This window comes from Somniosus microcephalus, chromosome 4 (genome assembly GCF_052327205.1).
Source record: "Somniosus microcephalus isolate GS21.2 chromosome 4, FLI_Smic_1.0, whole genome shotgun sequence".
NCBI classification, from domain to species: domain Eukaryota; kingdom Metazoa; phylum Chordata; class Chondrichthyes; order Squaliformes; family Somniosidae; genus Somniosus; species Somniosus microcephalus.
The window spans coordinates 289814071-289827779 of NC_140990.1; the positions used below are offsets into that span (position 1 = coordinate 289814071).

At 40.3% G+C, this 13709-nt stretch overlaps 1 protein-coding gene across 16 annotated transcripts in view; it reads left to right on the forward strand.

The window, feature by feature from the left end:
• r3hdm1 (R3H domain containing 1) overlaps positions 1 to 12795 on the forward strand; it is a 163612-nt gene extending 150817 nt beyond the window's left edge. For 11 of the 16 annotated variants that reach the window (XM_085986613.1, XM_085986614.1, XM_085986612.1 and 8 more), the window contains 5 exons: positions 2085 to 2229; positions 6948 to 7061; positions 8807 to 8901; positions 9872 to 9956; positions 11518 to 12795. In XM_085986613.1, the coding sequence (XP_085842739.1) occupies positions 2085 to 2229; positions 6948 to 7061; positions 8807 to 8901; positions 9872 to 9956; positions 11518 to 11852 (774 nt within the window). In that variant the 3' untranslated portion in view covers positions 11853 to 12795. The remainder of the gene's footprint in view (positions 1 to 2084; positions 2230 to 6947; positions 7062 to 8806; positions 8902 to 9871; positions 9957 to 11517) is intronic. The other 5 variants (XM_085986618.1, XM_085986620.1, XM_085986627.1 and 2 more) reach the window with 2 other exon arrangements.
• Positions 12796 to 13709: the final 914 nt, after the last annotated feature.

The window sequence follows — 13709 nt, forward strand, 5'->3', positions numbered from 1 at the left end:
AAAACCACTGCATACTTTTATGGTGGGTGAGGTACTAGAATTTTGGTCTGGGATCAAGTGGTATTAATGGTATATTTTTCATGATATATGGTAATGATGACCCAGCCAGTACCTCACTCAAGTGGTCACTGTTCATGTGTCAGCTTTGACAGCAAGTATTGATGAACTTTTCAACCAACTCGATCCTGATCCCGTGCTTACTTCGCATCCATAGTGCAATACTTTCTGCAGAATCGCTTGATAGCCTCCTTATTCATTGTATAGCCCAAAGATGCTGTGGACAATTGTATTACTATTGCTGCCCCAGCTGCGATTAAGTAACTCTGGACACACTAGGGATTGAACCTGATCTTTGTAATTCACTCATTGGATAAATTATTTTGAGCTACTGGGGGAGCCCTATAAATAAAACTTCAACACATTAGAGATTACGGCCTTGAATTTGGGCTGCCTAAGGCTCCAAAATGGTGGGCAGGTAGTGTGCCGCCCACCATATTGGGTAAGGATAAACAAGAGGCATCCTTGCCCATGCTTGAAGCAGGCGTTCATCCCTTTGCATATGCAAATAAGGGACCGAATGCCTGTTTGAGGTCTGCGCCATCGTGGACTGCACTCTGGGAAGTCTGCCAGAAGTTAAGTGACTTACCTGAATGTGGAGCCAAGCGCAGCAGGAGTGCTGCTCCTGGCCCCACATTAAAGGACCCAGTCGCCACAAGGATCAGTGGAAGGATCTTAATTCATGAGGGCATGGGGAGTCAGTGGAGCTTGGTGACGATGGAGTGTCAGGAGGGCAAACCTTCTTGAAGGAGAGGACGTGGGCTGTGGTATGCTTAAGATACAGTTAATGAGGAAGAAAGCATGGAGGCCTGTAAGGAGAGCTTTGGAAAAATCAAGCCTTGAAGTGATGAGTCAATTAGATTTCAGGCATGGATAATGCTTTGGCATTCGTGAGGAGAGTTAACTGCAAAGGAATGATGCAACAAAGATGAAAACAATGGTATTTGTAATGGTTCAGATGTGAAGAAGGAAGCTGAGCTTGAGGTTGAGCAGCAAGCCGTTGTTCCACAACTCGTGGCTTCCTCTCTGGTTACCACCAGGAAGTTTAAAGTTGAGGCTGGAGATGAGCAGTGTTGGTGTGAGCCAGGGAGAGTGGCTTTGGTTTTGTGGACATTTCGATAGAGCAAATTCTTGCACACACTTCCTTTCAGACAGGCAGTTTTGGAATTTTGCAGCAGCCTTCGGATCGTTGGAGATAATCGAGCTCCATAACTTTGTATACCAATAGAAGCTGACCCTGTACAGGTTGAGCGTCTGAAATCCAGAGTTCCGGACTCCGGGACGATTGGTGGCAGGGTCGTCCGGAATCCGTAAAATGTTCCGGAATCCAGACACCCTGTTTCCGTCGCCAGCCGGGCCCAGGCATTTCCGGACTCGGAACGTGTTTCTGATGTCCGGAAACACCCGAGCCCAGGTTGCGATATTTCCGGACTTCGGACATCAGAAACACGTTCCGAAGTCCGGAAAAACACGAAAACCAGCTCAGCCTCGGTCCCAAGGTTGCCAGATTCAGGACGCTCAATCTGTACTACCAGGTGGTGTCACTAATGGGTAACAAAGAAAGAGGAATGAATCAAGAATGTAACCTTGAGGTATACCAGAGGTGATTGTGTGGGCACTGTAGGCAAACTGTTGTTGATGATGTAATATCTACAATGTGACTGGTCAGAGTGGAACCATGAAAGAGCATTGCTATGATTTTTAATTGGGTAACTTATTTTTTAACATGAATTAATAGGTCAAATGGTGTAAACCGTGTTACAGTTTACTCAGATAAGACAGCACACTGCCATTTAATGTATTGCCATTATAGGTTGGAGGCTTGCCCCAGTAATTAACCAAGTTTGATTTTCAATTTGTACCACTTAATTTAGCCAAGGTTCAGTGTTTTGTCAGCGTATAGGACATTAAACCACTTAAAATGGTTTTTTTTCATTGTTAAGAATCTAAGTTCATGAAGTAAGAGAGCTCGAAATACTTTGGAGTTTGATTGAAATTGATATTGACTTTTTTTTTTTTTTAAACAGAGCAGTCCACAGCTAGGTAGTCCTGCTGTATCACCAGCCCAATCTCCAGCACCGCCACCAATGACGACTATAAAAAATGTCCGCACTGGATTAGGACCCCTCCCAATAATGGCACAATTTCCTCGACCTATGGTCCCTGGACAAGGTATTTGTTTCAAAAATAGATGACAATGTACTTGAGCATCTTTGGTTTTAATTAGGATGCATGATGTTCCATTGCAGTTGCGACAAAAATGTAGCTTTTGCCCTGTGTCCAACGGGGAAAATTTCTGAGTTTGCAGAAGATCCTAAGTTAGGAAGTACAGTAAGTTGTGTAGATGGGAGCAGGAGGTTAGAAAGGGTCATAGACCGATTAAGTGAGTGGGCAAAACTGTTGCAGATGGACGTCAGTGTTGAAGTGTGAGGTCATGCACTTTGGATCCAAGAAAGATAAATCAAAATATTTTTTTAATGGCAAGAAACTAGGAACTATTGAGAAGCAAAGGGATTTGGGTGTCCAGGTAAACAAATCACTGAAAGTTAGTGCACATGTGCAAAAAAAAAATCAAAAAGCCGAATGGAACGTTGGCCTTTATCTCAAGGAGGCTGGAATACAAAGGAGAGAAAGTTATGCTTCAGTTGTACAGAGCCTTGGATGGAGTACTGTGTTCAGATTTGTATACCAAACCTCAGGAAGGATATATCGGCTGTGGAGGGGCATAAAGTGTCAAATTATGAGGACAGGTTTGTATTCCCTTGGGTTTGTTTAGAAGGTTGAGGGGTGATCTAATTGAGATGTTGAAAATGCTAATGGGATTTGATCAGTTACATAGAGAGGAACTATTTCCTCTGGTAAGGAATCCACAACAAGGGAATGCAATCTTAAAATTGGAGCTTGGACAATCAGAAGTGAAATCAGAAAGCACTTTTTCACACTAAGGGTAGTGGAAATCCTGAACACTTTCCCCCAAATGGCTGTGGAAGCTGGATTAATTGAAATTTTAAAGACACAGATCGGCAGATTTTTATTGGGTAAGGATCAAAGGTGGGTAAATGGAGTTGAGATACAGTTCAACCGTGATCTAGCAGAATGGCGGAACAGGCTCAAGGAGCTGAATAGTCTACTTCTGTTCCTATGTTTTGTATTGTAGCTTTTTATTTTTGTATGGCTTCAGTTAAACAGCGTAAATGTGAGCTTAAAATTGGCTCCAAATACCCATAGTTGGAAAAATACTTCTGTCTCTGTGACCGAGAGAGGGGTGGGAGAGCCAGTACTGAAAACCATCTTGATTCATTAATTGTTCCAATGGGAGTCAACTGCCTTCCTTTATCAATGATCATCTATTCAGAAATTAATTAGGTCATATTGTATTTTATGGCTGTGCATTATATCTCTGACATGCTAATGCATGCAGAGTTTCCGATTGGAAAGTAAACAATTTCATTATCTGTCAAGACCAACCCATCTGAGACATCTGCAAAAGATTTAATACCCTTGAGTCAAAAGATGTTTTTTTACATAAAGATATTAAACAACATCTCTCAGTTTAGTGTTAGAGATTGCTGCGAGAGAGAGCTAACAGGCCCAGGGGAAATAACAATACAGTGCAAGCTCTTCAAACTAATCAAATTTTGAGGGGATAAAACCCCCGGTCCGGATGGATAGCAGATGCACTATTACATATATATCAATTCATTAGAAAACAGAATAGTGCCAGAAAATTGGCGGACAGCTAATGGTTATTCCTATATTTAAAAAGGGAACTATAGGCCAGTTAGCTTAATGTCGGTGGTAGGAAAGATAATGGAACCTTTACTCAGATGTAATAGAAAAACATCTAGAAACTGAATGTAATAAAGCTTAGTCAGCACAAATTTCAAAAGGGAAGGACATACTTGACCAATCGTATTGAATTATTTTAAGTAGTAACAAAGTCGACAAGGGTAATGCAGTAGATGTAATATATTCTGATTTTCAAAGGACCTTTCTTAATCAGAGCATGTGGAGTTGGGACAGGCAGCAGAATAGATAGCAAGCTGTCTACTAAACAGAGCAGGGATTAAGGGTAGCTACTCAGACTGACAAAAGTTGGAAGTGGTGTTCCACAAGGATGGATGCTGGGACCACTGTTGTTCACAATTTACATTAACGATTTGGACTCTGGATTCAGAAGTACAATTTCAAAATTTGCAGACAACACCAATTTGGGGAGTGTAATCATTACAAAGGAACAATGCAAATGGGCGTTTAATTGACAAATTAATTTCAATATAGATAAGTGTGAGATGATGCATTTTGGTAGAAGAGTAAGGCCGCATACTGCTTGGATAATATAAGTCTAAATGGGTTAGACGAGCAAGTTGATCTCTGGGTACAGATACACAAATCACTAAAAGTAGCGACGCAGAGTTAATAAGGCTATAAAAATAGCAAACCAAGCACTCGGCTTCATTTCTAGAAGGATAGAATTGAAATGCAGGGAAGTCATGTTAAACCTGTATCGTACTTGCTCCTATCTTCTATGTTTCTATAGGGTACTGAATTTGGATGATCAGCCATGATCTCATTAAATGGCGGAACCGGCTCGAGGGGCCGAATGGCCTACTCCTGCTCCTATCTTCTATGTACCTTGGGTAGACCATACTTGGAGTACCATGCACAGTTCTGGTTTCCATATTATAAAAAGGATATTAAGGCATTGGAGAAGATGCAAAAAAGATTCACAAGCATAATGCCAGAACTGAGAGGTTATAACTATCAGGAAAGACTGAACAGAGTGGGGCTCTTTTCTCCAGAAAAGAGAAGGCTAAAGGGTGACCTGATGGAGGTCTTTAAGATTATGAAAGGGTTTGATAGGGTAGATGTGGAGAAAAATGTTCCCACTTGTGATGGAGCCCAAAACTAGAGGCCATAAACGTAAGATAGTTACTAATAAATACAATAGAGAATTCAGGAGAAACTTCCTTTACCCAAAGAGTGGTAAGAATGTGTAATTGCTACCCGAAGGAGTAGTTGAGGCAAATAGCATGGATGCATTTAAGGGGAAGCTAGATAAGCACATGAGGGAGAAAGGAATAGAAGGGTAAGCTGATAGCGTTAGATAAAGAGGGGTGGGAGGAGGCTCGTGTGGAGCATAAATGCAGGCATAGACCAGTTGGGCCTGAATGGCGTGTTTCTGTATTGTAGACTCAATGTAACAATTTCTGGCAAGATAGGTTGGCTGAGACACTTTACGGATATGCATATCACAGAAATCACAGAAACCCCACAGTGCAGATAGAGGCCATTTCAGCCCATCGAGCCTGCACCGACACTTATCCCACCCGATCCCCGTAACCCCTACACCAACACATATCCCACCCTATCCCCATAACCCCACGTATTTAATCCCCCTAACACTAAGGGTCAATTTTTATCATAGCCAATCAACTTAACCCGCACATCTTTGGACTGTGGGAGGAAACCGGAGCACCCGGAGGAAACCCACGCAAACACGGGGAGAATGTGCAAACTCCACACAGACAGTCACCCGAGGCCGGATTCGAACCCGGGTCCCTGGCGCTGTGAGGCAACAGTGCTAACCACTATGCCACCGTGCTGCCCTGGCAGGGAGAAAGCTACAGAGGGTCTACAGACCTTCATTTGGGTCACTCATTGGGCACAACCTATGGATTCACCCTCTAATTCCAGCATCAGTGTCGGTTAGATAGAAAATTTGGTTTCTGGCAATTTGGTTATCCCTATCTGCTTAGCCTCCCGCAACACCAAAAACAGTCACCTCGGGTGTGCTGTTGTCAATCTGGATAGACTTCAAAACCAACCCACAACAGAATGTGGCACAAACCGTTGAACCAACCAGTTAGAAGAGGGGTTCTTATTTATAATTTACTGCTCAAGTCAATAAGATCTTGGACATTGAATATCGGGTAGAACAGATTTTTTTTTTTTTTAAGTATTCAGCACATGTAATAGTACTTAAACATACATTTACAAAGTAATATTTATAACCAGACCTAATGATGGTTGGTTGGGGATTCAAATAAATGTGTTATAGTTCTGAGCTCAGTATCGTACACCTTTTATGAATCCAAATAGTCATTACAAACACCCAATTTTTATACATTTCTCTTACTCCTTTCACATGACAATCCACACAATTCTGCATTACATAATTATATAAAAGTTAAAATATAACTCCGTGTAAGGAGAATCTAATTGATTTATCCCTTATCAAGAACTTTAATTTTCCTAGATTAGTACAGCTTCCCTACTTTGTCTTATCAATAATTTCACTCTTGTTAATGTAATTGTTATTCCACCAAATGAAACTTAATTTGAAGTCTGTCTTTGATTCAGTACCAGCCAAACTCCTGCTTCTATGTAAATCCCAATTAAAAAGGATGATGTATACCCAGATGTTTTAATTTGCCGAACTAACTGTTTTTCCTGCATTTGTTATCAACTGATTAAAATTCTCTGACATTTGTGAATCAGTATGCACTGTCATGTCTTTTAATTAGATTTACTGAGATTTCTAAACTGATCATTGCTTTATGGTCAGCACTGGTTCAATAGCCCAGTGGTACTTTAAAAAGACTTCAACTTCCCTGCTTAACAGGCAAAGGCTAAAATTTACTTTCCCTACAATTTGAAGAGAAATCAATAACCATATAACGGCAGACTTCAGGACTGCCTGATTAACCCTTAACCCACCAGCACAAGAGAAAAACAATGCATCAGCTGAGGGGACCTCAACCCAAATCTATTTTAAGGGTTCTTTTTGGTATTCCATTGAAAGGCTGCCCGATTAAAGCCCATCTCACTACTAAGGAGAGTAATCCCTGTAAAAATTAGCATTATCCCATCTTCTGTACCTTTTCCAGATGCTGCCCATCACCATCCCAGTTCCAGGACCTCAACAAGCATCATCCTAGATTCCTTTGAGCAGGGAAGTGGCCATGGATATGACTGGAGTGGCTTCACCTCACCACCAAGAGGCAGGCTAATTTTTTTTCTTACTTCACACGTTTCTAATAGGCAGCACAGCTCCATGGAATCATTGCCTGGAACAGTTTCTCTGCAAAAACCTCTACTAGTGATGCATGCATGCACACACTTCCTTTTCATAGACTTCCCTTCCCCACCCCCAGATAAAAACCTGTGGGAATCTGAACATCCTTGAGTTACAAATGCTAAGGGCTTAGAGAGAAGTTTGCATTGTTTTGCTATTTCCCCATAGTCTGCCAGCTCTCTCTCTCTCGCAGCAATCGCTGAGGCTCTCTGTCTGTCTGATCAGGCCACATCTTGAGTACTGTGTTTGCTTCTGATCAACAAGGCAGAGAAATACCCTAGAGATGGTGCAAAGAAAGTCAATAAGGCTGATCCCCAGTATGAGAAGACAGAGTCATATGGATAGCCTAGAAAAACTCGGACTCATCAGCTTTAAAAGGAGGCAAATGAGAAAGGACCCTTCAGGAAGTATATAAGATCGATATCTATCTACTGTATATCTCCCTCTCGCATGCTCTACCCTCCCCTTCTTTCTCTTTCTCTCTCTATCTTTCACTTCAAAAGTATTCATTGGCTATAAAGAAAGTGCCAAGGGATGCCATATATATTTGTGTATTATGTGTATACTGTATATCTCTTTCCATTTCTGTGTGTTTTGCTCTCTTATTCTACCCTCTCTTCTTCTCACTCCCCCTTGTGTCTGTCTCTGTCTTTCTCTCCTGGGTCGCTGTCTTCTCGCCTATTTTTCATCATCATCTACTTTGTCATGTCATCTTGACTGTTTACAGTAGCAAACACTTCACTACTACAGTACTCCAAGTTGGTTTGAGGATGTTAGGTCCCATAAACCAACAAAAGTCTGCATTACTTTGGTGCACCATTTGTATATGGAGCTCAACAATGTATTGCAACATTTCAAGTGATTTCTTTTGTACTTTTTTTAAAAGTTTTCCTCCAGCCCCTCTGCTGAAAGTGCTTGCTCATGCTGGGATACTAGTTACTTTTTATTTGCAAACTTAATGCACTAGGATAATTGTAAAATATAAGGATAATGTAAATATTACATTTGTAAGCACATCCCCAAAATGACAAGTTGTTTTTTGGTGGTTGGGAGGGGGGTTGGCAGAGGAGAAATGGGCTTAACTTGCACTCTGATCATTGCAGTACCAGATCATGTTACGCTCCTAAAACTATGTTGCTCTTTTACATTTAAAGATGTCAAGCATGGCAATGTGACTTGGACTACAGGATGCAGTGAAGTATGATGTAAAGTACCCAAAATTTGTCATAGGTTTAAATGATGCACAGCTAGCTGTAAGTTTTTTATTTGAAGAAATACATTACTATTCATGTGGTTCATGCCATGACATTAAGGAAAATGTTGGCAAGAAGAACCCCTCTCACATCACTTGACCTGTAGTTTCTCTTACCCAGCCTGTCTCCTGCTCACACCAATTACTCTCTGGCATATGGTACTTCAAGACAGTCAGTGGTCCTATTCATTATTAGTGATTGATAGCCCACTTGCTTTAAAAGTAGTTATTAACATTTGGAAACATCTCCAGTAACTAACTAGAACTTCAGCCTTATTGATTTTCCTCGGTTCTGTCATAGATGCCTTGAGTTTTACTTTTCTTTAAATATGCATGAGTATAGTAGCACTGATTTATGTAGCTTGTAAACTTAAATTATATACTGGAGGAAGTATTTTAAAAATTATTTTCTTTTAAAGGAGATGGACGCTACCCTTTGCTTGGGCAGCCTTTGCAATACAATACTCCAATCCGTCCTCTTCTCCATGGACCGCATATAGTCTCAACACAACAGGTTGGTTTGAGTATCACCAAAACAATAATGTCCTGAACCAAACTGCTTTTTAAGAACGAATTGTTGGGATTTCTGCTGACACCTAGATACTTACTGGGAAAAGTTGCATCTGAAAACATTTTGAGGTAGAGTTTCCACTTTTGGCGCCATCAGCGATCCAGGCGCAATTTAAATTTTTCGCTCATGTTACTGCTCAAACTCATTTGCATGTCGCCGAATGTAAAATCTCCCATGAACCAGCGCAATCAGGCAGCATTTTAAACGTGATTTTTTATATTAAATATTCTTGACATATTTAAGAGGGGGTAACCTGGTGCATGCAGTTTTATTCATACAGCTGAAAATGGGCTTATCAAAAAATAAGCATTTTTAATCAGTGTCTAGTCCTTCATCTGTGAGTAACCCGATTTTTTAATAACTGAAAATGGCTTTTAAAAAAAACTATACAGAATCGTTTGTTAGTTTCATTGGTGTACAGTAGTCAGTTTCTTATATATATGCGTAGAAGCTTTTAAAATGTGCCTATTAGTGCCCTTGTGCCTAAAACAAAAGCTTAATTTAAGGAGCCTTCTTGAAGGCCTGCAAACGGGCATAATTAGCGGAACCTCGCCATGGTGGTTAATTCAATCTGGGGACATGGCCGGGTTTTTGGGTGGGGCCGGCTTCCAGCGCGATTTTTTTTTTTTTTAAACCAGCGCAAAAATTGCGGAAACTCAGTTTGTGCTGAATGTCATTTACGCTTGAAATTCTGAAATTCCTCGATCTTGGGCGAATCCAGCAGAAACTCTACCCCAGGTTATTTCATGGTGTATAACTATCCTATAAAGTTTGTTAGTTTTGGTTACATTTGGTACTTGCTTTGCTAAGCACTTGTTCTTGAAAATGCACTGTTCAATTGTAATTTTTTTGTTACTTTTAAAAGAATTATTTAGATTTTTTTGGTTTAGTGTTTGTGTGTTGAATTTGTTAGGGTCAGAATTTGAGTAGGCATGGAGGAAGAGGAAAAAAACAGACCAGGAAAGCAGCATCAACAGATCTTGGTGCAGGAGAACCAGGTACGTAAATAAATGCAACACTTCTACACGGAGGCAAAATGTGCTATATTCCACATTCATTTTACTTAGTGTTGCATAGTATTTACAGCGCAGAAACAGACCATTTGGCCTAACAGGTCCATGCTGGTGTTTATGCTCCACACGAGCCTCATCGCACCCTCCTTCATCTAACCACAAAAACATATCCTTCTATTCCTTTCAACCTCGTGCTTATGTAGCTTCCCTTTAAATGCATCTATATTGGTTGCCTCAACTACTCCTCCTTGTGGTAGCGAGTTCCACATTCTAACCACTCGCTGGGTAAAGAAGCTTCTCCTGAATTCCCTATTGGATTTATTAGTGACTATCTTATATTTATGGCCCCTCGTTCTGGTCTCCCCTGCAAGTGGAAACATCTTCTCTACGTCTACCCTATCAAGCCCTTTCATAATCTTAGAGACCTCAGGTTACCCCTCCGTCTTCTCTCTACTAGAGAAAAGAGCCCCAGCCTGATCAATCTTTCGTGATGGGTATAACCTCTTAATTCTGGTATCATTCTAATAACATTTTTTGCACCTTCTCCAGTGCCACAATATCCTTTTTATAATATGGAGACCAGAACTGTTCACAGTACTCCAAGTGTGGTCTAACCAAGGTGCTGTACAAGTTTAACATAACTTCTCTGCTTTTTTTTTCTGTTCCTCTAGAAATGAATGGCAGCACTTTGTTTGCCTTCTTATGGCCTTATTAACCTGCATTGCTACTTTTAGTGATTTGTGTATCTGTACCCCCATATCCCTCTGTTCCTCTATCCCATTTAGATGCTTATTTTCCAAGGAGTATGTGGCCTCCTTATTCTTCTGACCAAAATGTACTACCACACACTTACCTATATTGAAGTTCATTTGCCAATAACAAGCCCATTCTGCAAGTTTATTAATGCCTTATGTGCACATAATGTTAAAATTTCTCTAGCTAAACTTCACCAAAATCCCAGTGGTGGAATAAAACCTACAATGAAGTATCACATACCTACCGTTACTCTTCACTAAAATCTTGGTGACTGTGCTGCTGCATTACTGGTTCTCTCTGTGGCAGGCTTTATTGGTGAATGATTCGTGGGTTAAATATTTTATATTTGTTTTCTCTTCATTTGAAAAAAGAAAATGCATTGTATGCAGATATTCAAATTTGGATTTATCCATTAATTGCTATGCCAAAGTTACTAGAGCATGCATTTTGATGTGGGACGTGACTTAACTCCAATACAATTTCTGCAAATCTTTGTGCTCTCGGCAACCAGCAGGATTGAAGTCATTGGCTCTGTCCTTGTTGCAATCACTTCTGGATGCACCCTGTTACGTCACCTGATACAAGGAAAATAAAGTTTTAGCAAGTACAAGATAAAACTGTTAATATTGTTAACGTTTCAGGTCGATGGATGCTGCCTGGCCTGCTGAGTGTTTCCAGCATTTTCTGTTGTTATTTCAGTTTTCCAGCATCCGCAGTATTTTGCTATTGTGTTAATATTGTTGCTTGTTTTCTATTTGCATAAATGACTTGTCTTCTGTTTTTCTTCCAGTTGTCAGCAGAGTCCTGGAGGTGACTGACCTGCCAGAGGGAATTAGTCGTACAGAAGCTGATAAGCTTTTAAGTGAACTCCTTAAAGCTGGTGCCAAGATTCGATGGCTGCGAGACACTCAGCCACATTGTGCTGGTGGTGATAGTAATGCAAATACAGAACACTCAAAACCTTCCAGTGACTTGGCATCCATGTACACAATCATTGCAATGTTTCCTTCAAAACTGGCTGCTCAGAATGCATTGTTGAAACAAAGTAACTCAAATAAATTCAAACTGAGAACGAGCAAGAAGCACTACGATTTTCACATTATGGAAAGGGCTAGTTCTCAGTAATATACACTGCACTGGACTTGCAGATTCTTCCACTTTTTTTCCCTCCTCGATTGGGCTTGTATAATGGTTTCTGTTGACGTATAGACTCCTGGAACGTGGTGTTTTATGATCTAACAGTTGAAGAAAACCAGTGATCCAGCAAAAAAGGCTATGAGTTTCCTAATTTATGTTCACCGTTGTCACAACAAAGTATCTGAGCATATCACAAAGCAGCATCTTTATATGGAGAATGCTGCAGAACCACAGTACAAATTTTATAGCCTTTTTGTTTTATATTTGTGAATCTTGTATCCAATCCAGAGCTCCATTGTACAGCAACTCTCACGTCAATACCATCAGCCAATAATTACTCGCCTTAACAGGTTTTTACCCCAGCACAACCAGCAAAATGTGAGCTTGCTTTAAAAAAAAAAAAAAAAAATCAAAAACAAGTTAATTTGGAGAAGCCAAAAGTAGTTGTGGGAATGAAGTGTTTCATTATCTTTCTTGGCTGGTCACTAGTGATCTACAAAGAAGAATGTGTGGAAATAATGCCTTCAGATGCAGCCTGAAGATTTTGGAGTTCGACATCGTGGATCCAATGAGTTTGAAACTTAGTCCCCAATACCTTATTTTAAGTGAACTTCATGCTCACTAATTGGGCTCATAAATTTATTTGTGTGGACATTCCTCCTTTTGTTTTGAAGCCCCAGATTGCAATGTTTTTTGTGTTAGTTCTTAAATGCTGGACATTTGTTAGAAAGTTTAAGTGTTTTAAGTTCACCCAATATTGAGGATCACTGGACATCAACAGAATTGTTGCATTATTGACATACAAACCTATCATTTCTTTTTGGTTGTGTGTAAATCCTGCCAGGCTGTACAATGTGTGCTGATGCAATTTTTTTCCCCCTTTTTCAGTTCAAGGAAAAAAATAAATGTTTACAAATACATTAAAAAAAAACTCTTTGTAACTTATTTGGGTCATGCAAAATTAATTATCTTTTTTGGGTGCTGACCAGTGGCCTCAACTACTTGGCTGCTGAGTGACTCCGAAATATTTGTAGATTCAATCTTTCAATTAAGTTGCAAACTTTACTTGCACAACTGAACTGAAATTTATAAATGTAATTGTCTCTCTCGCTTCAAATGATATAAAAGTGGTTGTTCGGATAAAGAGACCATTTTCTTCAATTTTAGAGTACATCAAAGAAGCTGGCATTTTGGGCTCATATCTAAGAATATTAGAAACCATACTTTTGTTGCATATGGTATGGTTTGAGTGCCACTTGCAACAAATGAATTTTCTAGTCTCAATTCTTCATGTTGTTCATCTTAGCTGGTAATGTTGTAGATTGGTGAGGATAGACATGATATGGAGTAGGAATTGCGTGCAAACACACTCGAGCATAAACTTGCTAAGCGGAAGCATGGGACAGATAATTGGGCTGTGATGCTATCGCCCTTTCTATGAGTCAGACTCACATTGACTGAAGCTTTGCTCCAAAGGACAGCATTGTTGAATTTGTCATTTATTGCAGGATAATATGCCAGTGGCTGAGTTTTGGACAAATTGTAGTTTATATAGGGTGGAGATTGGAAGACCAGTGATGGCACCATTGGCAAAATCAAGCTTGGAGGGGACAATAACTTGGATGAGGGCTTCATCAACGATATGACGGGTGGAGGCAGGCTATTTGGAGAGATGGAAACAGGTGGCCTTTGTAATAGGATATGGTGTTTGAAGCTCAGTTCGGGATTATTCAGAGCACCGAGACTGCACAAATTCAGTGGCGGGGGGGAGATCGGATTGGGGGTATGTTGTAGAGGTTTAGGCACGAGTTAAATGAAATGACATGTAGACTAGAAATAGCAGGA